This window comes from Schistocerca piceifrons, chromosome 7, assembly GCF_021461385.2.
Source record: "Schistocerca piceifrons isolate TAMUIC-IGC-003096 chromosome 7, iqSchPice1.1, whole genome shotgun sequence".
Taxonomy (NCBI): Eukaryota; Metazoa; Arthropoda; class Insecta; order Orthoptera; family Acrididae; genus Schistocerca; species Schistocerca piceifrons.
The window spans coordinates 84,488,703-84,513,959 of NC_060144.1; the positions used below are offsets into that span (position 1 = coordinate 84,488,703).

General features: G+C 42.9%; 1 protein-coding gene across 1 annotated transcript in view; it reads left to right on the forward strand.

Moving 5' to 3' along the window:
- Window positions 1-25,257, forward strand: part of LOC124805452 — a gene marked incomplete at its 5' end in the record, with an annotated part of 688,368 nt that overhangs the window by 324,079 nt on the left and 339,032 nt on the right. The window contains 2 exons of the mRNA XM_047266014.1: window positions 5,235-5,300; window positions 13,956-14,027. Coding sequence (XP_047121970.1) covers window positions 5,235-5,300; window positions 13,956-14,027 — 138 coding nt within the window. The remainder of the gene's footprint in view (window positions 1-5,234; window positions 5,301-13,955; window positions 14,028-25,257) is intronic.

Consider the following 25,257-nt stretch of genomic DNA (forward strand, 5'->3'; position numbering starts at 1 on the left):
TACGACATTGGTAGAGTTCGCGAACACAGGAGTAGCTGGCAGCAGTCGACTGTTTTCAAGGTACACTCTGGCTACTGTGGTGCGACTTCCATTGTGACGGTGGGCTCCACCGCGGCTGAATTCTTCTCTTCGTATTTATAAGACTGACTGCTTGTTTGCCAGCTGCTTTCACTCAAACGAAATGAATGGCGACAGTGGGCCCGAAATCGACGAAGATGTAATGACGTGAAATGATAGACAGTATTTTAAGGACTATAAAATGTAATATTGTTAGTTTGCACAGCCAGACTAATAAAAATTCGTAGTATATAAAATCGAAGTGACATTTAAAATCCCCGAAAATCGTCATCTGAACTTTCTTCTTCCTCCTCTTCTTCTTCTTCTTCCTCTTCCTCTTTGTCGTCATCGTTGTCCTCTTCACATATAAGATGGTCTTCATTGCCATCGAGAGCGTTACTTCTTGAAAGATTTAACAATAATGTCTTCTCCACAACTCTTTTATCCACTGACACACTTGTTGGATTGTAGGTCGTTTTAAAACTTCCTACGGTGTGAATTCATGATGGGTTTCATCCATCATCCATTTGTTCCACTCCTCTCCAATATACACTTTAAATGGTTTATTTATCGAGACATCAAGAGGTTGCAATTGTGAAGTAAGTCTTGCCGGAAAAACAGCCAGCTCTGTAGACTGCTGTCACGTCGTAACTAACACTTAATTTCAACATCTTGGCACTATTTAGTATCTTATTAAAGCAGTGACAGTTACAAAACAGTCCACTAACGACGCAGTATGGACGTCACATCAATCTAGACGTACTGTCTCGGTTCTCTCTCACAGAATTTTTCAAACGACAACTAAGCTGATTTAGCACAAGAAGAGAACTCTTCTTCAATAAAGCACCTTTCCTCTTCTCCCACACCCTGTTAGTCTATAATTTCATACCAGCCTCGTCCATAAACCCCTATGTACGTGAACGAAAACACCTGGTGGTATTTCAGAAGGTTTGGCATTGTTTTGCACTTGAAAATGACCATTAGATTAAGTTTAGTGCCGTTAGCACAATGTGAAAGGACAACAGTGTAGTACATTTTTTCATGTCCACTTGTTTTTATAGTTACAATTCTAGCACCTTTCGTGGCAATAGTTCTGTTACTCGGCTCACCAAATGTCAGAGGACTTACGCCCATACTAGTTTTCTTTCGATGTCGAATAATAAAGCAGTGGAAAACGTTTTCTGTGCATACTCTTGTTCCATTTTCTGCGATAGTTTGGTTTTGGTTCGCATGTTAAATGCATGACGCTTCATAAACCTTTAGCATCAACCAACTCCACCCTTAAAGCCAGGTAAGTTTCCACTGTAGCGCTAGCTTAAGCGTCGTAGGTGTGGAACTGTAAAACTGGTGTCACGTCGTAACTAACAGTTAATTTCAACATCTTGACACTATTTAGTATCTTATTAAAGAAGTGACAGTTACAAAACAGTCCACTAACGACGCAATATGGACGTCACTTCAATCTAGACGTACTTGAAAATTCCGATTAAGCCGAAACAGTCTGTCGTAAATAAAGATTGCTTACTATAAGCAGCTGCTTGGTGTATCTACTCTAACAATCGTTTTTGTGTTCATTCCAATGCCATTTTGACGGTGTTCTTGAACCCATTTCAATACTTCATATTCTAGTGTTGGTCATTTTGCATTCAGTCCTATACGCATTTAGTCTTCATCATTTTTTTCAGTCCTTTACTAGCCCTCCACTCACAAATCGTTTTTTTTTTTCTGTTGGTGGAGGGTCGAAATGTCGCCCTGCTGCTCTGTTTCCATTTTTTCTGCAAATGCTAATACCTTTTTTTCCATTACGAAACTAGCTACTAACAAAAATACTGTAGTGTCACCGATAATACAAATCACTTTCAATTCAAGTTCACTGGCACCGTAAACTGCAATGACACATCATAGGCTACGCAGTGTTCTGGGTTTGTGATGGCGGGGCGGGAGGGAGACAATGAATCCCCGCAAATCATGTTCGTCGCATCGGTGCACTACTGCTGCCAGTTGAATCCAATGTTGTCATATAGTTAGTTAGTTAGTTACGTGTTCCATTAATCAATCTCACGGTAACCTTTATGATGTGGAACGTGTCAAGTGCATAAGAAATACACACATGAATCAAGGGTTTCTTTTTAAGCTTAAAATTTTTATTACGTACCTCATTCACTTAAATGGCACAAAATGCATATATTATACCCATAGATTTATTTATTCCTATTCAAGAATTCATCTATGGTATAGAAGGAGTTGTCAAGGAGATACGATTTCAATTTATTTTTGAAACTATTGCTGATGTCTGTCAGACATTATATTTTATCTAGTAATTTACCGAAAAGTTTTACAACAGCATGTTTTACCCCTTTCAATGCCAAAGATAGGTTAACTAGAGGATAGTGTAACTCTTTCCTTCTTCTGGTATTATAATCATGAATGTCACTGGTCCATGTTGTTGAGAACAAATTTCATTACTGAGTAATTGTACTGTGAGGTTGTTGTAAGAATTCCTAACCTTTTATACAGATGCCTACAAGGTGTGCGACTATGAGCCCCACACATTATTCTAACCATTTTCTTTTGAGCAATGAATGCTTTGTGCCTAAGTGTTGAGTTACCCCAAAATATTATTCTGTATGATATCAGAGAGTGAAAGCATGCAAAGTATGTGAGCTTGCTAGTTTCTATATCCTCAAAATTAGCAAATTATTCTGATAGCAAAAGTTGCTGAACGTAGTCGCTTTAGGAGATCCAAAAACTGAATTTTCCAATTAAGATTCTCGTCTACAGGCACACCCAAAAACTTTGTATACTCCACCTTGGCTACTGACTTCTATTGATATGTTATATTTATTGAAGGAACTGTACTCCTTGCAGTAGAAAATTGGAAGAACTGTGTTTTTTCAAAATCCACAGCAAGCCCATTCGCAGAAAACCAACCAATAACTTTCCAGAATGAGATTTTCACTCTGCAGCGGAGGGTGCGCTGATATGAAACTTCCTGGGAGATTAAAACTGTGTGCCCGACCGAGACTCGAACTCGGGACCTTTGCCTTTCGCGGGCAAGTGCTCTACCATCTGAGCTACCGAAGCACGACTCACGCCCGGTACTCACAGCTTTACTTCTGCCAGTATCTCGTCTCCCACCTTCCAAACTTTACAGAAGCTCTCCTGCGAACCTAGCAGAACTAGCACTCCTGAAAGAAAGGATATTGCGGAGACATGGCTTAGCCACAGCCTGGGGGATGTTTCCAGAATGAGATTTTCACTCTGCAGCGGAGTGTGCGCTGATATGAAACTTCCTGGCAGAAGTAAAGCTGTGAGTGCCGGGCGTGAGTCGTGCTTCGGTAGCTCAGATGGTAGAGCATTTGCCCGCGAAAGGCAAAGGTCCCGAGTTCGAGTCTCGGTCGGGCACACAGTTTTAATCTGCCAGGACGTTTCATAATCAGCGCACACTCCGCTGCAGATTGAAAATCTCATTCTGGAAACATCCCCCAGGCTGTGGCTAAGCCATGTCTCCGCAATATCCTTTCTTTCAGGAGTGCTAGTTCTGCTAGGTTCGCAGGAGAGCTTCTGTAAAGTTTGGAAGGTGGGAGACGAGATACTGGCAGAAGTAAAGCTGTGAGTACCGGGCGTGAGTCGTGCTTCGGTAACTCAGATGGTAGAGCACTTGCCCGCGAAAGGCAAAGGTCCCGAGTTCGAGTCTCGGTCGGGCACACAGTTTTAATCTGCCAGGAAGTTTCAACCAATAACTTTTCCAAAGACATTATTTGTATTATTTTCTATTGGAGTTTCTTTTACTGGATTGATAATGAAGCTTGTATCATCAGCAAACAGTGTCAGTTTAGCTTCTTGTTTCAGATAAGAAAGGAGGTCATTCACATATATCAAGAACAGAAGGGGAGCCATGATCGAACCCTGTGGAACAAGTAATGTAATTTCACCCCAGTTAGATGAAGTGGGAAACTTTCTTAAATACATTCAACCATATAAAGAAACTTTTTTCTTCCTGTTCCATAGAAATGACTTAAACCACTCATATGCTGTTCCATTTATACCACAGAATTGTAATTCCTGTAACATAATGTCATTCTTCACACAATCAATCGCTTTGGATAAATCACAGAAAATTCCTATTGGTGACATTTCACTATTTAAAGACTCTATTATGTTGGCAGTGAAATTGTATATTGCTGTCTCAGTAGAGCACCATTTTCGAAATGCAAACTGTGACTTACTAAGTATGCCTTTACTGTTGTGATTGCTAACCACGCTTGAGGACATTACTTTCTCGGCGATTTTTGAAAATGCTGTAAGCAAGGATACTGGCCGGTAATTATTGACATCTGTGGTGTCCCCTTTTTTGTAGGGAGGCTTGATTATGGCATATTTTAACCTGTTTGGGAAAATATCTTTAGTTAGAGCTGCATATCGGATGTGTCTCAGAACATCAACTGGAACTGCTCGACATTGTTTTAATACGTATCTTGTTAGAGACAGGTTTCCCGCGGCGTGGAATTTATGGCTATTTTTAAGATGGGCGGGAATTTTAAATCAGACACCGGATATTTTTGTATTCATTTCGAGTATAAGAGACACATGAATTCTAGAGGCAATTTTTCGAAGAAAAAAGTGCGTCTTATAATCCGTAAAATACCGTAAGTTGAAACTGTTCAGAAATGCAGAACGTAAAATCCAGATAATACGTCGTGACAAATGAAAATTTGTGCTAGGCAAACGGCTGCCCAAGCCACTCTGTCCCCAGATTCGTTTTTCCAGTGATGCTACCCCCACATACGCCACCGGAGGGCCTTTGGTTGTACTGTACGGAAACAATGGGTGCCAACATCAGTGACAACGAATAAATCGGGTCTGGGAGCGTGCAGAGATGGTCTAATGGTTAGGCCGCTACTCGGTAAGCAGGGCGGTCTCCCACAAATTTTTGTCACGACAGATTCACTTCCGTGCTTACGTTGCTTTCTGTATACTGCGTATGGAAAGACGCTGTTATAGTGGTGTCAGAAGTAAAGTACATTAAATCGCAAGGAGAAGAATTATTCGGCTTCGGATTATCATGTGTAATAATCAGTTAGTATTCAGTAGTTTTCACGGAGCTATAAAACGACATCAACATCAGTGACACTGTTTGAAGTAAGGGTTAAAAATGTTGTTTCTGTTTCTTTCAGGACAGCGAGACAAAAAGAAACCTTTGCTGGAAGAGAACGGCTTCACGCCTGCAGATACGAGCTACAGTAGGTTATCGTGTGAATTTTTTGAATAACTAACACGACTAACTCTTATTTTGTTTGTGCTCCTCTAACAGACAATAACTGGACGCACTTGCTAATCTTGTATCTCATATCTCCTTAATTTTTCGGTAATATTAGCGCACATTCTGTGACATCAGCCTGTAGTCGAATTTCTTGAACTTACGTTCTGTAGAAATTGATCTTCAAGGGGGGAACATAGAGTTCACACAAACCTTATGCCGTACGTTAGATACATTACAGTGTATGGGTGATCAGGATTACAGACTGACACCGTATTCCTTGATTTCTTGGAGACGCTCCAAACAGTTCCTCACTGTTACTCAATGAAATACATAAGAGCTTTCTGAATATAACACCAGCTTTGTGACTGGGTTGAAGACTTACTAGCAAATAAAACTCAACATGTTGTTCAAAGCGAAAGGAAATCTTCGAACAAAGTATGTTGAGGCGTCTCACAAAGTTACGCTATGCAATATTCAGTCAGTACTTGGAGGAACATAGACTTATTGAAAACGTAAGTACACAGTATTCATATTTCACAATGTTATGTATTTTACAGTTCGTTATGAACTGGCTTTCGGCAGATGCTGGAGGATGCTCAAGAAAGCCGAAAGCCGGTTCATAACGAACTATAAAATAAATTTTATCGTGGAGCAACAACAATGTTTTATATACACCGAAGAGCCAAAGAAACTGATACACCTGCCTAATATCGTGTAGCGCCCACGCGACAACGCAGAAGTGCTGCAACACGACGTGTTATGGACTCGACTAATGTCTGAAGTAGTGCTGGAGAGAACTGACGTCATGAATCATGCAGGGCTCTCCATGAATCCGTAAGAATACGAGAGGCTGGAGATCTCTTCTGAACAGCGCTTTGCAAGGCATCCCAGCTATGCTCAATAATGTTCATGTCTGGGGAGTCTGGTAGCCAGCGGAAGTGTTTAAAAGCAGAAGAGTGTTCCTGGAGCCACTCTTAGCAATTCTGGACGTGTAGGGTGTCGCATTGTCCTGCTGGAATTGCCCAAGTCCGTCGGAATGAATGAAGGATGACCGAGATCAGACAGGATGCTGACGTACGTGCCACCTATCAGTCATATACAGACGTATCAGGGGTCTCATATCACTCTCAGCTGCACACGCCCCACACCATTACATAGCCTCCACCAGCTTGAACAGTCCCCTGCTGACATACAGGGTCCATGGTTTCATGAGGTTGTCCCCACATCCGTACTCGTCCATCCGCTGATACAATTTGAAACGAGACTCATCCGACCAGGCAACGTGTTTCCAGTCCAATGTCGGTGTTGACGGGTCCAGGCGAGGCGTAAAGCTTTGTGTCGTACAGTCATCAAGGCACACGAGTGGGCCTTCGGCTCCGAAAGCCCATATCGATCATGTTTCGTTGAGTGGTTCGCACGCTGACACTTGTTGATGGCCCAGCATTTGTAGCAATATGCGGAAGGATTGCATTTCTGTCACGTTGATCTATCCTCTTCAATCGTCGTTGGTCCCGTTCTTGCATGATCTTTCCCCAGCAGCAGCGATGTCGGAGATTTGATGCTGTACCGGATTGCTGATATTCACGGTACACTCGTGAAATGGTCGTACGGGATGCTGCTTCGGAGATGCTGTGTCCCATCGCTCGCGCACCGACTGCAATACCACTTTCAGACTGATTTAGATTTTGATAACCTGCGATTGTTGCAGCAGTAAACCATCTAACAACTGCGCCAGACACTTGTCTTGTGTAGGCGTTGCCGACCGCCTTTGGCGCTTCAGTGTTTATCCGTATTTCCTTTGTGTCTGTGTATTTAAATTATTGGCATTACTTATAAATAAACGGAGACTCGTTAATGTTTTATTGCGTGATTGCCAAACAACCACTGAAAATAGTACCATTCACGAAATGTGGGTGTGTGCGAACGGAAGCCAGGAGAAAGCTTGCAGAACTGATGATCGACCGATACTTTGTATACTGGTCAGAATGGGATCTTACCACGTAAGATTAATAGGGGAATTGCAATAGAACCAAAAAAGAGCACCACATTTTGTGACGGGTTGATTCATTAAGAGCCAAAGCGTCACATAGTTTTTCGTCCAACTCAAATGGTAAAAGAGAGGTGGTCTGTATTGCCGTCTAGTTTTCCTGTTACAATTACGAGGGCGTATCTTCCTAAAAGAGTCAGTCACTATACTCGTATAGCGTCAATAGCCTAAAAGTATCACCGCAGATATTGCGAAAATGGAAGGTGTTGTTGATGTGTCGTTTTCACAGTACGGATTGGTAGTCAGGGGCTTGCATTGTTAGCCAATAAACAGAATGTGATAATACTTAGTAAGTGTATTTTTGTGCAAACATAAACTTTCTTAAATGGAACAACGCCCATTGATATTAACAGTCGAAAATTAGGGTAAATTAGAAAGTCTGTAATGTTTGTTGCAGGATTCTAGTGCGATTCGTTTATGAGATATCGTATTTTGAAAAGTTTCCACACCGACAGTTATTTGTGCCATTCAACCTTGTTAGTTGCTTGACACGATATTATGCTTGCTTACAGTATGCTTGTGTCTTCCGTAAGTGCACTGCGACTTGTTTGTCACTTAGTGTGTGAAAACTCCAAACAAAAGGTCGTGAGCGGATAATCGTATTTACCAATGCAGAAAAAGCCGAAATGCTCATGGTGTCTGGAGAATGTAGGAAGGACGCAGTTCTTTCTCGTAGAGTGTGTGTGCCAAGATACTCCAATAGAGATCAACCATGTCGGCAGTTATTCATCAACCTCTTCAGCCAGTTACGCGAAAGTCGTACTGTAACACCTAGACAGTGGAACAGAAGTAAACAAGTGACGAGAGAATAGGGGGAAAATAATGGTGTTGCTGCTGTTGTTGATCTGCACGTTAGCTCCCGCGCAATCGCACGAGGAAGTCGCATGAGTCAGGCAGGTGTCCCACGCATTCCCCATCGATATGGATTCGATGCCTGTCACATTTATTTCCGTCAAGAGCTCCATGGAAATGATTATGTGAGTCGTGTTAACTTTTGTACATGGGCATTAAGACAGGCTACTCCAGATGTACCATGTATCTTGTCTTTTTGATAAGACCGCATTTACCAGTCATGACCACGTCAACCGCCGAAAGCTGCACTGTTGGTCTCTTGACAGTCCCCGTTGGTTTCGTCAGGTGGAACGTCAGCGTCGTTGGGGTGTAAGTGTATGGTGTGGGATAGTGAACCATCAGCTCATAGGCCTGTTTTTCATAGACGGAACACTGAACGCACACAGGTATCGCAGCCTACTAACGGACCATCTTCCACAGATGCTAGAAGACCTTCTGCAGACTAGGAGGAACCTGTGGTACCAACATGATGGCTGTCCAGCCCATAGTGCACGTAGCACTACAGCGTGCCTACACGAATTCTTTCTAAATCGTTGGATTGCACACAGAGGATTTGTACTCTGACCGGACTCTTCCGCGGATTTGACGTCTGTAGACTTTTTTTCTGTAGGGAAAACTGAAAGACGTCGTCTAGAAGAACATACCAACTACACCCGATGATATAGACCGATATACTCTGTGATGTCTCTGCAGAAATGCAGTCACATGTGCACCAGTCTTTCCACCCTAGACTGGGAGCGCGTGCCGTCGCTGCCGGTGCTCATGTTGAACACAACTTGTGATGGTCAGTTGTCTCGTTACTGGTCACGATCCACATGACTAGTGTACGCACTTGTTTTGTACTTTGTGTGCTACCACAGGTATTGTACAAGTGTCGGTGTGGGGACTCCTCAAAATAGCCGCACGGGGTAGCCGCGCCGTCTAGGGCGCATTGTCACGGCCCGCGCGGCTCCCCACGTCGGAGGTTCGAGTCCTCAAAAAAAGAAGAAGGCTATGAGACCTAACATCTGAGGTCATCAGTCCCCTAGACTTAAAACTGCTGAAACCAAACTAACCTAAGGACATCACAAACATCCATACCCGAGGCAGGATTCGAACCTGCGACGGTAGCAGCAGCCCAGTTCCGGACTGAAGCGCCTAGAACCGCTCGGCCATAGCGGCCGGCGTTTGAGTCCTCCCTCCGGCATGGGTGTACGTGTTGTCCTCAGTCTAAGTTAGATTAAGTGGTGCGTGAGCTTAGGGACCGATGACCTCAGCAGTTCGGTCCCATAAGACCTTACCACAAATTTCCAACTTTCCCCAAAATACGATATCTCACAACCAACTCGCACTAGAATCCTACAACAAACACCACTGACATTCTAATTTACTATACTTTTAGTATGGTAATGTTCCTTTTAAAAAGTGTATGTTTGCACAAAAAATACACTTTTAGGTATTATTACAATCCGTTTATTGGCTAACATTATGGGCCCCTGACTACCAATCCATTCTGTAGAAACACCACATCAATAGCACTTCCCTTTCCGCAGCATTTTCGGTACACGTTTTAGGTGGTTCACCATGTATACGCAAACCTTTTTCGTGAATAAGTCTGTCAGTGAAAACCATATCTAGTAGTTTCTTAGATTAGCCTTCGCATACAGGCAGACACCAGAACGAGAAATGTCTTACAGCATCCATCGCCATTACATCGTTCAGCTTTCGTGGGGCAAAGCAAGTAGTGAAGTACACAACCCTAAAAATAATTTATAACATGCCCAGTGATGTGAATAATCTAACAAATGTAGAATTAACCTCTAACGCAAGCTGAAAGAATATCTAGTTCCAATTGTTTCTTCTCCATAGAAGAATGTATGAATGTGTATGACATTATATATATAAAGCTCATTCTGAAAGACATTTGAATATTCAGCATATCAGCATGTCGACACATGCTTCAATGGGAACGAATACTATAACTGTACACTGACACACCACTATGAAATATGGAAATTACTGTATAGTATATGCAAATACCTAATTAACTATCTGACGAAAAATGTAGAATATGTGGTCAGCGTGTAGGATATCTGGTGGTGGGAGATGTATTCATGTGGGACACAATGGAACTTCTTTATTATATTTTTACTTAAACTGAAAGAGCTGAGAAGTTGAAACTTCTTAATATATTTAATTCTGAAACTGCTGAGTGAAATTGAACGTACTGTCACCTTGCTTGTCTTTATCATTTCACATCTGAGCTGCAGAATTATTCCTGACAAACACAGCTCAAAGTTATTCTATTCATTTATGACCCACAATATACAACGATACGCAGTCTGACTGCTCAAATAATTAACGCGAAGGAATGGCCCTGAATTACGAGAAATCCTAACAATAACTCAAGCATTTCATAAGTCACTTACCTCCCAGAAAATCTTCATTACACGAACTACAGCGATACAGCAAACACGAATACAGCCAGCTAGATAAAAGATTCAAACTACTGTAGGCTCTAACAACTAACAGGCATGTGGTTAGCAAAGGAAAGATTTTGTTGCAAAGCAAACAATGTATTTAGCAAATTTTACCTTAATAATGTGACATCCAGTTCAAAAAATATATATAATCGTCCCTGACATCCAGTTCCAACAACATTATATAATCATCAATAATCTTACACTTAAATCTCCATTACGGACACACGTCCAGGCCGTCCGCTCGCGCTAACACTTCAGACGTCGAACCTCCATCACTGCTGGCTATTCACCTCCAACTGCGAGTCCGACCAGCCACAGAGAGTCCCTTACAGAGGGCGCACAGAGCTGTCAGTTATTAATGCAGTCCATCGCGCTGCCAAAATACGGACACATAAACAGGCTACTTACAAAAGGAGTCTTCTCGTAACACTAGTTGCGACAGAGCCGCTGCAATTTTTCCTCAGTGATCTAGGAATATACACTACTGGCCATTAAAATTGCTACACCAAGAAGAAATGCAGATGATAAATGGGTATTCATTGGACAGATATATTATACTAGAACTGACATGTGATTACATTTTCACGCAATTTGGGTGCACAGAGCCTGAGAAATCAGAATCCAGAACAACCACCTCTGCCCGTAATAACGGCCTTGATACGCCTGGGCGTTGAGTCAAACAGAGCTCGGATGGCGTGTACATGCACAGCTGCCCATGCAGCTTCAACACGATACCACATTTCATCAAGAGTAGTGACTGGCGTATTGTGACGAGCCACTTGCTCGGCCACCATTGATCAGACGTTTTCAATTGGTGAGAGATCTGGGGAATGTGCTGGTCAGGTCAGCAGTCGAACATTTTCTGTATTCAGAAAGGCCTGTACAGAACCTGCAACTTGCTGTCGTGCATTATCCTGCTGAAATGTAGGGTTTCGCAGGGATCGAATGAAGGGTAGAGCCACGGGTCGTAACACATCTGAAATGTAAAGTCCACTGTTCAAAGTGCCTTCAATGCGAACAAGAGGTGAACGAGACGTGTAACCAGAGCCTTCCCATACCATCACGCTGGGTGATACGCCAGTATGGCGATGACGAATAAACGCTTCCAATGTGCGTTCACCGCGATGTCGCCAAACACGGATGCGACGATCACGATGCTGTAAACAGAACCTGGATTCATCCGTAAAAATGACGGTTTGCCATTCGTGCACCCAGGTTCGTCGTTGAGTACACCATCGCAGGCGATCCTGTCTGTGATGCAGCGTCAAGAGTAACCGCAGCCATGGTCTCCGAGCTGATAGTCCCTGGTGCTGCAAACGTCGTCGAACTGTTCGTGCAGATGGCTGTTGTCCTGCAAACGTCGCCTCTGTTGACTCAGAGATCGAGACGTGGTTGCACGCTCCGTTACAGCCATGCGGATAAGATGCCTGTCATCTCGACTGGTAGTGATACGAGGCCGTTGGGATCCAGCACGGCGTTCCGTATTACCCTCCTGAACCCACCGATTCCATATTCTGCTAACAGACATTGGATCTCGACCAACGCGAGCAGCAATGTCACGATACGATAAACCGCAATCGCGATAGGCTACAATCCGACCTTCCTCAAAGTCGGAAACGTGATGGTACGCATTTCTCCTCCTTACACGAGGCATCAGAACAACGTTTCACCAGGTCAACTGCTGTTTGTATATGAGAAATCGCTTGGAAACTTTCCTCATGTAGCACGTTGTAGGTGTCGCCACCGGCGCCAACCTTGTGTGAATGCTCTGAAAAGCTAATCATTTGCATATCACAGCATCTTCTTCCTGTCGATTAAATTTCGTGTCTGTAGGACGTCATCTTCGTTGTGTAGCAATTTTAATGGCCAGTAGTGTATTTATATATTTTCCCCAGTTACGGATAAAAAGAAATGTATATAGGTTATTAATTTCAGCCCGTAATGGCCATCTTCCGACCTGAGTGCACGCTATTTTCTTATCATATCGAGGCGGGACATGTAAAAACGCTACTCTCACAATAATGATGCAAATAAACTTCGTCGTATACACTTAAAATATAGGTACCTCATGTAATAGACATGCTAACTGTATAAAGAAACTTACTGACTAACAAATTTCTTCATCGAGTTAGCAACTCTGCATGTAGTACTTGACGAAGCTTATTTAGATCATTGTTTTGACTGTACCATTATTACAAATGCGTGTGTGAATTCCTAAGGGACCAATTGCTGAGGTCCCTAGACTTACACACTACTTTAATTTATGCTAAGAACAACACACACACCCATGCCCCAGGGAGGACACGAAACTCCGGCGAGAGGGGCTGCACAGTTCGTGACACGACAACTCCAATCGCGCGGCCCGTTCTTACGTAAGCCGCAACGATATGACTAGCAAATTGTGTCTAGTCAGGTTTGAAGTTGGCCACTACGGGATGAAATTAATATCCTGGTATACATAAAGAAATTGTAGTCCATAACTGGAGCAAAAAAAAGAATTTCAAATGGTTCCAATGGCTCTGAGCACTATGGGACTTAAGGTCCGAGGTGATCAGTCCCCTACACTTAGAACTACTTAAATCTAACTAACCTAACGATTCGAACCTGCGACCGTAGCAGCAGTGTCGTACTGGACTGAAACGCCAAGAAGTGCTCGGTCATAGCGGCCGGAAAAAAAGACAGTGTTTTGGTAAGAAACCTGGTGATATCAAACTGTAGGTCACGATCTCACTTTCTTCGGCAGTCCAATATCGATGACCGAGCGAGATGGCGCAATGGTTAGCACACTGGACTCGTATTCGGGAGGATGATGGTTCAAACCCGCGCCCGCCATCCTGATTTACCTTTTCTGTGATTTCCCTAAACCGCTTAAGGCTAATGCCGGAATGGTTCCTTTGAGAGGGCTCGGCCTACTTCCTTCCCCATCCTTCCCTGTAACGATGGGACAGATAACTTCGCTGTTTTGGCCCCTGCCCCCAAATCAACCAACCAATCCACTGTCGAGACTGCAGTACGTTCGTCACTCATGTCTGATCGAGTTAACCTGTCTTAGAAAGCCTTAGCATACTCACTAGACCATCTCGTGGCCTTACAGCAGTGTTTTGGATTACTAAAAGAAAATATTTCTGCTTAAATCTAATAGAGCAGTCGCACTTGCTGCTAGTCTCTCACACTCAACTTCAGCATTCTGTAGCCGTATATCCGGAAGTCCACATTTTGTCTGCCGACACTCTGCTCTGCGAAAATGTTAAAGACATTACTTCTGTTTTTACAGGACAGCGAGACAACAAGAAACCTGTGATAGAAGAGAACGGCTTCACCCCTGCAGACACAAGCACAAGCTACAGTAGGTGACACTGTGAATGTCTTGTGACTAACTCAACTAACGACTTTATTGTTGCTATTCTAACACAGAATAACAGCGCTACATTTGTATGTCCTTTTCTAAATAATAGCGTACGTCGCGTACCGCTATATACAAATAAGTTTTCTTCGTTGACCGGCAAAAACACGTGGCACTGAAATATGTGCTACATTCTGCCAATAATGTACTTCTACACGCTCCCTGGAGAACATCGGAAAAATTTGACTTAAAGAGAGAGAGATAGTCTGAAATAGGTATGCGGGTACGTGCTGCACGCCAACCCTCGTGTTCATTTAGAAGACGTGTTCTAAATAGTGTAGTCCACTTTCCTAGTTCTGTTGTGATGAACATGTCCTTGGAGATCATGATTTGCACGTGATTCCGCTTACAAGCTGCACTTTACGTGTCTCATCCGTACATTAACCTCTTTGACAACGTTTCCTGGATGTACTATGTCGTTAAAGTCCGCCCGCGTAATCCTCTTTCAGAAATTTATTTCAGTTCGTAATCAAGTGAAAAGTTTGCAAGAACAAAACTGAAAAACTGGGCGACATCTGTCAAAACCTCAGTGGGGCAAAGCTAGGACTTTGAAATAAGATACGTAGTACTCTGTTCTGTTAGTGCGCGAATGGCGCTCCATGGCCTACATGTCTCTAATTACCGTCCTTTGATCACTTTTAGTAATTTTATTGTGTTTGCTTTTTTCTATCAGCCTGAATAACACCATCAGAGACCCGTATTTAGCCCTTGTATTTCTTTCTTGCACTCGAGAGCCGACGTAGTTGTAAATCTAAATGTTGTCCTTATTACGATAATGGTCGAACGTATTCGCCTCGGACAGTATATTCACATTAGTTGTGGCGGTGCATTGTCCACTGTCCCTCCCTAACCGCAAATAAATCAGTGGTCATGCGTTACGATGCCTCTTTGTCCACAAACAGGCCATAATTAATTTTAGTTATTTATTATCTCATTCCGCTGTTATAAAGCGTGTATCTTTGAAAGATAGAGTAAATGAGAAAAAAAGAAAGAAAAAACGGGCTCAGTTTCAGTATCTTATTAGAAGACAGTTGAATGCTGGCCGGAGTGGCCGAGCGGTTCTAGGCGCTACAGTCTGGAGCCGCGCGACCGCTACGGTCGCAGGTTCGAATCCTGCCTCGGGCATGGATGTATGTGTTGTCCTTAGGTTAATTAGGTTTAAGCAGTTCTAAGTTCTAGGGGACTGATGACCACAGCAGTTAAGTCCCATAGTGCTCAGAGCCATTTGAAGCAAGATAGTTGAATAACACTACTTCTATTACATGTCATACAACACGCCACAGGTGAACGCCGTACTACAGTTTGAGATAGAACACATGTCAATGGCTCACGGTAGGTCACTCTGGTTCATTCAACTGGAACAGGTAGATTGAGTGTCAAAATTGCTTGTAAGAACAAAACAAACATATAGTGCCAGACCAAAGAATGTATATTCCAAGTTACAATCAAACACTCGAAACATCGTAACCAGATAATCATGGTTTACAACTGATCATTGTGACAAACATAATACAACATTGAAATTACGTGTTTTTTTTTTACTGTATAACCATAAATAAGATTCACATGTGAGTATTATCGGTATGTCAAGATTCCTAAACAACAGAGGAATTAATTTTTAGATGTATATGGAACATCAAAATGTATTAAATACAAAAACGAAGTGAATGCTTGAAGACTAAATAATGTACGTAAAATACAGAGTATATCTTGTCATTATGGCCCAGAGCCAGGGTTTTGTTTACTGTATGTGACAATATCTTAAAAAAATATGAATAACAACATAAACAGGTCAAAGTCACCTGAGTACAATTCCTCAAGGAGTAATGAGTACAAAGTAGCTACACATTACACCAAATCCGTAAATGTGCATGCTAGGACAGTGTTACAACATAATACAAGAGTTGACCATTTTAAAAGCAGAAATTCCAGTTAAGTGTACGACAGACTTAAACAGAGAATCTGGGTAAATGTTTGAATAAAGCAGGACATTATTCATAAAAAATTTCAGCAATGCAGATACATTAATACTCAAAGAACAATTATTCACTTAAGGAAGTAGCTCTTGAGTTATGCTTCTTAGAGCCGATGTTTGCGGGCCCTTGTTTTTCATGTTTCGGTCCATACTATCCCCTCAGAAAGTTTGTCGGTAGAGTTCCGGTTCTCGCTGTATAATCAGAAGAGGGTAGCACTCCGTTTATTAGCAGACCTGCCCTCAGTTTAAAGCGATGATGAGATGCATGTGGCACGTGTTCTACGATTTTGTGCTATGTCTGACCTTTTACCTTAGCTGTTAGGCAGAAGATTTTAGTATGTGTTTAGAAGATGCTTGGCCGACCCTGTTACTATACCAGGATGAAAAATGCGTCTATCGTAGCAAAAAAAAGGCGAATATGTCCGGGGCACAGTTGGGCTTGTACGAGAAGGTAACTAGCTTTCCGACTTATCTGTCAGCTTCGAAGACATTTAAATCAAAAGATCTTGACATATTCGCTTTTATTTACTTGTTAGTTTTCGGACCCATGTCATTTAACATAATGCATCCTGTCGAGTGAAGTAACATTATACATGATATCATGTCGTTTAACATGACACATGCCATCGTGTAATCCAGCTTGTCATTTGTCATGTCGTGCAATAGGACACAACGTGTCATTAAAGTTTAGGATGCATGTATCCCGTTCTGGGCTACTTCTTATTATAAATGCCCCCCTATTCTCGGATATGGATAGGGACTGCAACTGCTGTGTTCGGATGCAGGCTGAGTTGGCATCCCTTCGCTCCCAGCTTCAGGCAGTGTTGGCTTCGGTCACACAGCTTGAGGCTGTTGCCAATGGGCATCACTGTGGGGGTCTGGATGGGGGTTTGTCGGGGACGGCCAGCTTGTCCCACCCATCCCCTGATCGGACTACGACTGTGGTTGCCCGGGATACTGCCCGCATTGAGGCAGATCCCACAACTGTGGTAGAGTGGGAGGTCGTCTCAAGGTGTGGCAGGGGGCGAAAGACATTCCGGAGGGCTGAACGGAAAGCCCCTCCAGTTTGTCTGACGAACCGGTTTCAGGCTCTGTCTCAGGCTGATACTGATCTTCGGCCTGACATGGCTGCTTGTCCTGTTTCAGAGGTTACCCCTCAGTCTGCAAGATCCGGGCAGTCGCAGAGGGTGGGCTTACTGGTAGTTGGGAGCTCCAACGTCAGGCGCGTAATGGGGCCCCTAGGGAAATGGCAGCAAGAGAGGGGAAGAAAACCAATGTGCACTCCGTGTGCATACTGGGGGGAGTCATTCCAGATGTGGAAAGGGTCCTTCCGGATGCCATGAAGGGTACAGGGTGCACCCATCTGCAGGTGGTCGCTCATGTCGGCACCAATGATGTGTGTCGCTATGGATCGGAGGAAATCCTCTCTGGCTTCCGGCGGCTATCTGATTTGGTGAAGACTGCCAGTCTCGCTAGCGGGATGAAAGCAGAGCTCACCATCTGCAGCATCGTCGACAGGACTGACTGCGGACCTTTGGTACAGAGCCGAGTGGAGGGTCTGAATCAGAGGCTGAGACGGTTCTGCGACCGTGTGGGCTGCAGATTCCTCGACTTGCGCCATAGGGTGGTGGGGTTTCCGGTTCCGCTGGATAGGTCAGGAGTCCACTACACGCAACAAGCGGCTACACGGGTAGCAGGGGTTGTGTGGCGTGGGCTGGGCGGTTTTTTAGGTTAGATGGCCTTGGGCAAGTACAGAAAGGGCAACAGCCTCAATGGGTGCGGGGCAAAGTCAGGACATGCGGGGACCAAGCAGCAATCGGTATTGTAATTGTCAACTGTCGAAGCTGCGTTGGTAAAGTACCAGAACTTCAAGAGCTGATGGAAAGCACCGAAGCTGAAATCGTTATAGGTACAGAAAGCTGGCTTAAGCCAGAGATAAATTCTGCCGAAATTTTTACAAAGGTACAGACGGTGTTTAGAAAGGATAGATTGCATGCAACCGGTGGTGGAGTGTTCGTCGCTGTTAGTAGTAGTTTATCCTGTAGTGAAGTTCCTGTGAATTATTATGGGTGGAGGTTACACTCAACAACCGAACTAGGTTAATAATTGGCTCCTTTTACCGACCTCCCGACTCAGCAGCATTAGTGGCAGAACAACTGAGAGAAAATTTGGAATACATTTCACATAAATTTTCTCAGCATGTTATAGTCTTAGGTGGAGATTTCAATTTACCAGATATAGACTGGGACACTCAGATGTTTAGGACGGGTGGTAGGGACAGAGCATCGAGTGACATTATACTGAGTGCACTATCCGAAAATTACCTCGAGCAATTAAACAGAGAACCGACTCGTGGAGATAACATCTTGGACCTACTGATAACAAACAGACCCGAACTTTTCGACTCTGTATGTACAGAACAGGGAATCAGTAATCATAAGGCCGTTGCAGCATCCCTGAATATGGAAGTTAATAGGAATATAAAAAAAAGGAAGGAAGGTTTATCTGTTTAGCAAGAGTAATAGAAGGCAGATTTCAGACTACCTATCAGATCAAAACGAAAATTTCTGTTCCGACACTGACAATGTTGAGTGTTTATGGAAAAAGTTCAAGGCAATCGTAAAATGCGTTTTAGACAGGTACGTGCCGAGTAAAACTGTGAGGGACGGGAAAAACCCACCGTGGTACAACAACAAAGTTAGGAAACTACTGCGAAAGCAAAGAGAGCTCCACTCCAAGTTTAAGCGCAGCCAAAACCTCTCAGACAAACAGAAACTAAACGATGTCAAAGTTAGCGTAAGGAGGGCTATGCGTGAAGCGTTCAGTGAACTCGAAAGTAAAATTCTATGTACCGACTTGACAGAAAATCCTAGGAAGTTCTGGTCTTACGTTAAATCAGTAAGTGGCTCGAAACAGCATATCCAGACACTACGGGATGATGATGGCATTGAAACAGAGGATGACACGCGTAAAGCTGAAATACTAAACATCTTTTTCCAAAGCGGTTTCACAGAGGAAGACCGCACTGCAGTTCCTTCTCTAAATCCTCGCACAAACGAAAAAATGGCTGACATCGAAATAAGTGTCCAAGGAATAGAAAAGCAACTGGAATCACTCAATAGAGGAAAATCCACTGGACCTGACGGGATACCAATTCGATTCTACACAGAGTACGCGAAGGAACTTGCCCCCCTTCTAACAGCCGTGTACCGCAAGTCTCTAGAGGAACGGAGGGTTCCAAATGATTGGAAAAGAGCACAGATAGTCCCAGTCTTCAAGAAGGGTCGTCGAGCAGATGCGCAAAACTATAGACTTATATCTCTGACGTCGATCTGTTGTAGAATTTTAGAACATGTTTTTTGCTCGAGTATCATGTCGTTTTTGGAAACCCAGAATCTACTATGTAGGAATCAACATGGATTCCGGAAACAGCGATCGTGTGAGACCCAACTCGCTTTATTTGTTCATGAGACCCAGAAAATATTAGATACAGGCTCCCAGGTAGATGCTATTTTTCTTGACTTCCGGAAGGCGTTCGATACAGTTCCGCACTGTCGCCTGATAAGCAAAGTAAGAGCCTACGGAATATCAGACCAGCTGTGTGGCTGGATTGAAGAGTTTTTAGCAAACAGAACACAGCATGTTGTTATCAATGGAGAGACGTCTACAGACGTTAAAGTAACCTCTGGCGTGCCACAGGGGAGTGTTATGGGACCATTGCTTTTCACACTATATATAAATGACCTAGTCGATAGTGTCGGAAGTTCCATGCGGATTTTCGCGGATGATTCTGTAGTATACAGAGAAGTTGCAGCATTAGAAAATTGTAGCGAAATGCAGGAAGATCTGCAGCGGATAGGCACTTGGTGCAGGGAGTGGCAACTGACCCTAAACATAGACAAATGTAATGTATTGCGAATACATAGAAAGAAGGATCCTTTATTGTATGATTATATGATAGCGGAACAAACACTGGTAGCAGTTACTTCTGTAAAATATCTGGGAGTATGCGTGCGGAACGATTTGAAGTGGAATGATCATATAAAATTAATTGTTGGTAAGGCGGGTACCAGGTTGAGATTCATTGGGAGAGTGCTTAGAAAATGTAGTCCATCAAGAAAGGAGGTGGCTTACAAAACACTCGTTCGACCTATACTTGAGTATTGCTCATCAGTGTGGGATCCGTACCAGATCGGTCTGACGGAGGAGATAGAGAAGATCCAAAGAAGAGCGGCGCGTTTCGTCACAGGGTTATTTGGTAACCGTGATAGCGTTACGGAGATGTTTAATAAACTCAAGTGGCAGACTCTGCAAGAGAGGCGCTCTGCATCGCGGTGTAGCTTGCTCGCCAGGTTTCGAGAGGGTGCGTTTCTGGATGAGGTATCGAATATATTGCTTCCCCCTACTTATACCTCCCGAGGAGATCACGAATGTAAAATTAGAGAGATTAGAGCGCGCACGGAGGCTTTCAGACAGTCGTTCTTCCCGCGAACCATACGCAACTGGAACAGGAAAGGGAGGTAATGACAGTGGCACGTAAAGTGCCCTCCGCCACACACCGTTGGGTGGCTTGCGGAGTATAAATGTAGATGTAGATGTAGATATTCCCTACTGTAGGTACATCCCACTCTCTAGAAGCACGTGAATTTGCGTCTGTCTGTTCTTATACGCGTTATCGTACATGTAATAGCGAGTGTGTCTAAGAGAGCTTGCTGCGCTTCAGAAGTATCATTAAGTCGTAACAAAACGCGAATGTGTCAATATGTTTTGATTTAAATGTCTTTGAAGCTGCCAGACAAGCCGAAAGACTAGTTCCTTTCTCTTACATCCCTAACTCCGCCCAGCACATATTACATTTTGTACGTTTGGACATTTTTCGTTCTCATTCCCAGGTTTTACTCCACCATAATTTCGACATTAGAGCGCCATAGTTTGGCAACCGACGTAGATTTTTGTTGTCTCGGGAGACGACTGATCCGGTATAGGTTTTGTTGTTGTCTTTTGAGCGATGTTGCTTGTTTCGTGGCGACGGATGAAGCTTTCGTAAAACAACAGAACCACATTTAATTGTATGTATTTGTCTGCCTTCTTACGAAATTTCAACCGACTCGTAAAAGTTATAAGGGTAGCGCGTAAAGAAATTCACAGAAAAGTGCTTTTTGCACGCAAAATCCGAAAGAAGCTAGTGTTTTGAAAGCGAGTTTTCAATTTTGTTGTAAGACTGCGTCTTTTATTTATTTGATTCAGTTTAAACCGTTTCCGCGCATTCAGTTCATGTAAGAAGGAATTTTACATGCTACATTTTGCTCGACTTTAAACCATCGTATTTCGACAACGGATAAAGATTATTGGTGATTTGATCCATTATAAATGGTTTTTGAAAGCCTGCGACTGTTAATACAATAGGTTTGTTTATAAATAAATAAATCTTCTGCTACCGGTCACGATTTTCTTTATTTTACTATTCGCACGACGCGTTTCGAGAAATAATTCCCATTTTCAAGTGCGTTTTTTTATGTGTGTTAAGCCATTTCTTTTGATGTTGTCAGTGTGTGTGTGTGAGTCTGCTTCATTTTGTTGACTTTTACTGTAATACATAAGAAACGCGATTTTTAGTTCGGTATCAATTCTTTCTGTGAGGTTAGTGGCTAAAGTTTGAGAACAATTTGTACTTACAGTTTTCTAATGGTCCATTTGTGTAGAGAGTCACACACACTTAACATCACACACAACTTGTACATTTTACACATCGAAAATATCTTATATAAACAAAACAGTTACAAAGATCTTCTTATAGGTAGTTCACAGAGATAACATTATAGGCTCTGTACAAAAGCATATCATAATCTGTGGAAGACCTATAATGTTATCTCTGTGAACTACCTATAAGAAGATCTTTGTAACTGTTTTGTTTATATAAGATATTTTCGATGTGTAAAATGTACAAGTTGTGTGTGATGTTAAGTGTGTGTGACTCTCTACACAAATGGACCATTAGAAAACTGTAAGTACAAATTGTTCTCAAACTTTAGCCACTAACCTCACAGAAAGAATTGATACCGAACTAAAAATCGCGTTTCTTATGTATTACAGTGAAAGTCAACAAAATGAAGCAGACTCACACACGCACTGACAACATCAAAAGAAATGGCTTAACACACATAAAAAAAAACGCACTTGAAAATGGGAATTATTTCTCGAAACGCGTCGTGCGAATAGTAAAATAAAGAAAATCGTGACCGGTAGCAGAAGATTTATTTATTTATAAACAAACCTAAAGATTATTGGATTAAAAACAACATTTTTTACTTCATCAGGTTTAAAGTCTAGAAGTGGCGCGTTTGAAAAACTTCTCAGAAAAACGCGTTTTCTGCATTTAGAATCCAAACGAACCAAGATTTTTCAAAAGGTTAAAACTTCCCCAAGACCAATGTCCGCTACAGCAGTTGACCAAATTTGAACATCAGTCTTGATCTAGTTCGCAGCTCTTTAAGGGTGATTATTTTTGCACGCTAAATTTCAACGGTACTCATAGAAAAGGTGCCATTAGCTGATCATTAATTTCAGCCCAATTAAGATCTTTTGCAAAAAGAATTCATTGGTTTCCACAATTTGCTTGGCACCAGTTCCCGTTCATCGTTAAAAACTTGTTTAATATACTGAAACATAACTACAGTAAGACAGGTGTTCGAGTGGCTATAGAAATGGCCGCTGGTCCGGGCTAAACCGAAAACTTTTCACCCCGCGTTCCTAGCTCAAATAGGAACCGAGCACCGAGACCCCCACCCCCATCAAACCACGATTCTGCGCGTGGCTCATATTTGTTACAGTAGTGATCTGCGAACCATCTTTCCGGATATCCTTCTCCGTGGCTTTTCTCGTCTGATAACAAAACTTTAGTAGTCCGTCTTCAATCAGATTCCACATTTTTGCCGCTAACAGTGATCAGGCGATTTGTGTTAATATGAGGAAAAGCGCGAGAGAGAGGGAATATGGATTAACATAGTTTTTTAGCACATCAGTACTTTATGTGTTTTAACCCTATTCATCTCGTCTGGTAGCCACGACGTTGCACGCCCTAAACGAACGGCAACAACAACAACAACAACTACTACTACTACTATTACTACTACCACCGGTTGCTAAAAAAAAAAAGATTGCTTGTATCATCGTTTGTTCCAATGAAATAGAAGAGGTGAAAAATCTATAATTCGATAAACATTGCTAGTAACATTCTGCAGCTTTCCTAGATACAAATAGTATTTTTTCTGGTAATGAGAAAAGATATCGGCACAATATTTTTTATCATGGGTTGCGCTTCGATGTATACTGAAGAGCCAAAGAAACTGGCACACTGTCTAATATCATGTAGAACCACCGCGAGCACGCAGAAGTGCCGCAACACGACGTGACATGGAGACTAATGTCTGAAGCGACGCAACAGGTAACTGATACCATGAATCCTGCAGCGCTGTCACAAATCCGTAAGAGAACGAGGAGATCTCTCCTGAACAGCACGTTGCAAGGCATCGCAGATATGATCAATACTGTTCATGTGTGGGGAGTTTAGTGGCCAGTGAAAGTGTTTAAACTCAGAAGAGTGTTCCTGGAGCCACTCTGTAGCAATTCTGGACGTGTGGGGTGTCGCATTGTCCATCTGGAATTGCCAAAGTCCCGCGGAATGCACAACGGACATGAATGGATGCAGGTGATCAGACAGGATGCTTACGCACGTATCACCTGTTATAGTCATATGTAGATGCATCAGGGGTCCCAAATCACTCCTACTGTACGCCTACCACACCATTAGAGTGCTTCCACCAGCTTGAACAGGCCCCTTCTGTCATGCGGGGTCCATGAATTCATGAGGTTGTCTCCATACACTTACACGTCCATCAGCTCGATGCAATTTGAAACGAGACTCATCCGACCAGACAGCATGTTTCCTGTCATCAACAGTCGAATGTCGGTATTCACGGGCCCAGGCGAAGCGTAAAGCTTTATGTAGTTGAGTCATCAAGGGTACACGAGTGGGCCTTCGGCTCCGAAAGCCCATATCGATGATGTTTCCGTGGATGGTTCGCACGCTGACACTTATTGATGGCCCAACACTGAAATCTGCAGAAATTTGGGGAAGGGTTGCACTTCTGTCACGTTGAACGATTCTCTTCATTCGTTGTTGGTCCCGTTCTTGTAGGATCTTTTTCCGGCCGCAACGATGTCGGAGATTTGATGTCTTACCGGATTGCTGATATTCACAGTACACTCGTGAAATAGTCGTACAGAGAAATCCCACTTCATCGCTACCTCGGAGATGCTGTGTCCGATAGCTCGTGCGCCGACTATAACACTACGTTCAGGCTCAATTAAATCTTGATAACCTGCCGTTGAAGCAGTATTAGCGCCAGACACTTGTTGTCTTTTATAGGAGTTGCCGACCGCAGCGCCGCATTGTGCCTGTTTACATATCTCTGTATTTGATTACGCATGCCTTTACCATTTTCTTTGGCACTTCAGTGTAAATAGTTTTGTAAACTACTAGTGACTGGCTTTGGGACAGCAATGCAAGAAAAAAATTTAAATACTATGATAGTACTTCCGCTATTAAAATAATGCCATTTACTTATGTGAAAACCGCTTCGTGCTACTGCCGTAATTTTTATAAATAATCCATAATTATTTCCCGTGGCACACAGGGACAGTATAAGATTTCATATTTTAATGAATTAAATGTCCATGGGTTTTGAAAACCCCGCTTATGTAACTTTCGTTCCGAAACACGTGTACGAAGTAAAAACCGCAAGACTGACATTCAGCGGACGTATATTCATAAAGTAAACGTTGATAGTGACTTCTTCTTGTTTCCTTTTCTGCTGTGTAATGCGATACGCGCAAGTCAGAGAACTACAAACTATGGAAATTGTCACAGAAAATTAAGTACGCAACCATATATCCTTCCGGTCGTGCTCTTAAATCCTTCTTGGTCAGGGATAAAATATTACGCTGCAATTTATCCGTCTGTGCAGTTTAGTTTGTTGCCTTCTGGAGCCAGCCCTTTGTAATGTGCACCGCATAACCGCAGAGGTCAGCCATTTTGTGTGTGTGTGTGTGTGTGTGTGTGTGTGTGTGTGTGTCTGTCGTCGCCTGCAAGGTGTTGTGGCCTCACGGAAAATATTTGTACACATTGAAAGGTAAAAA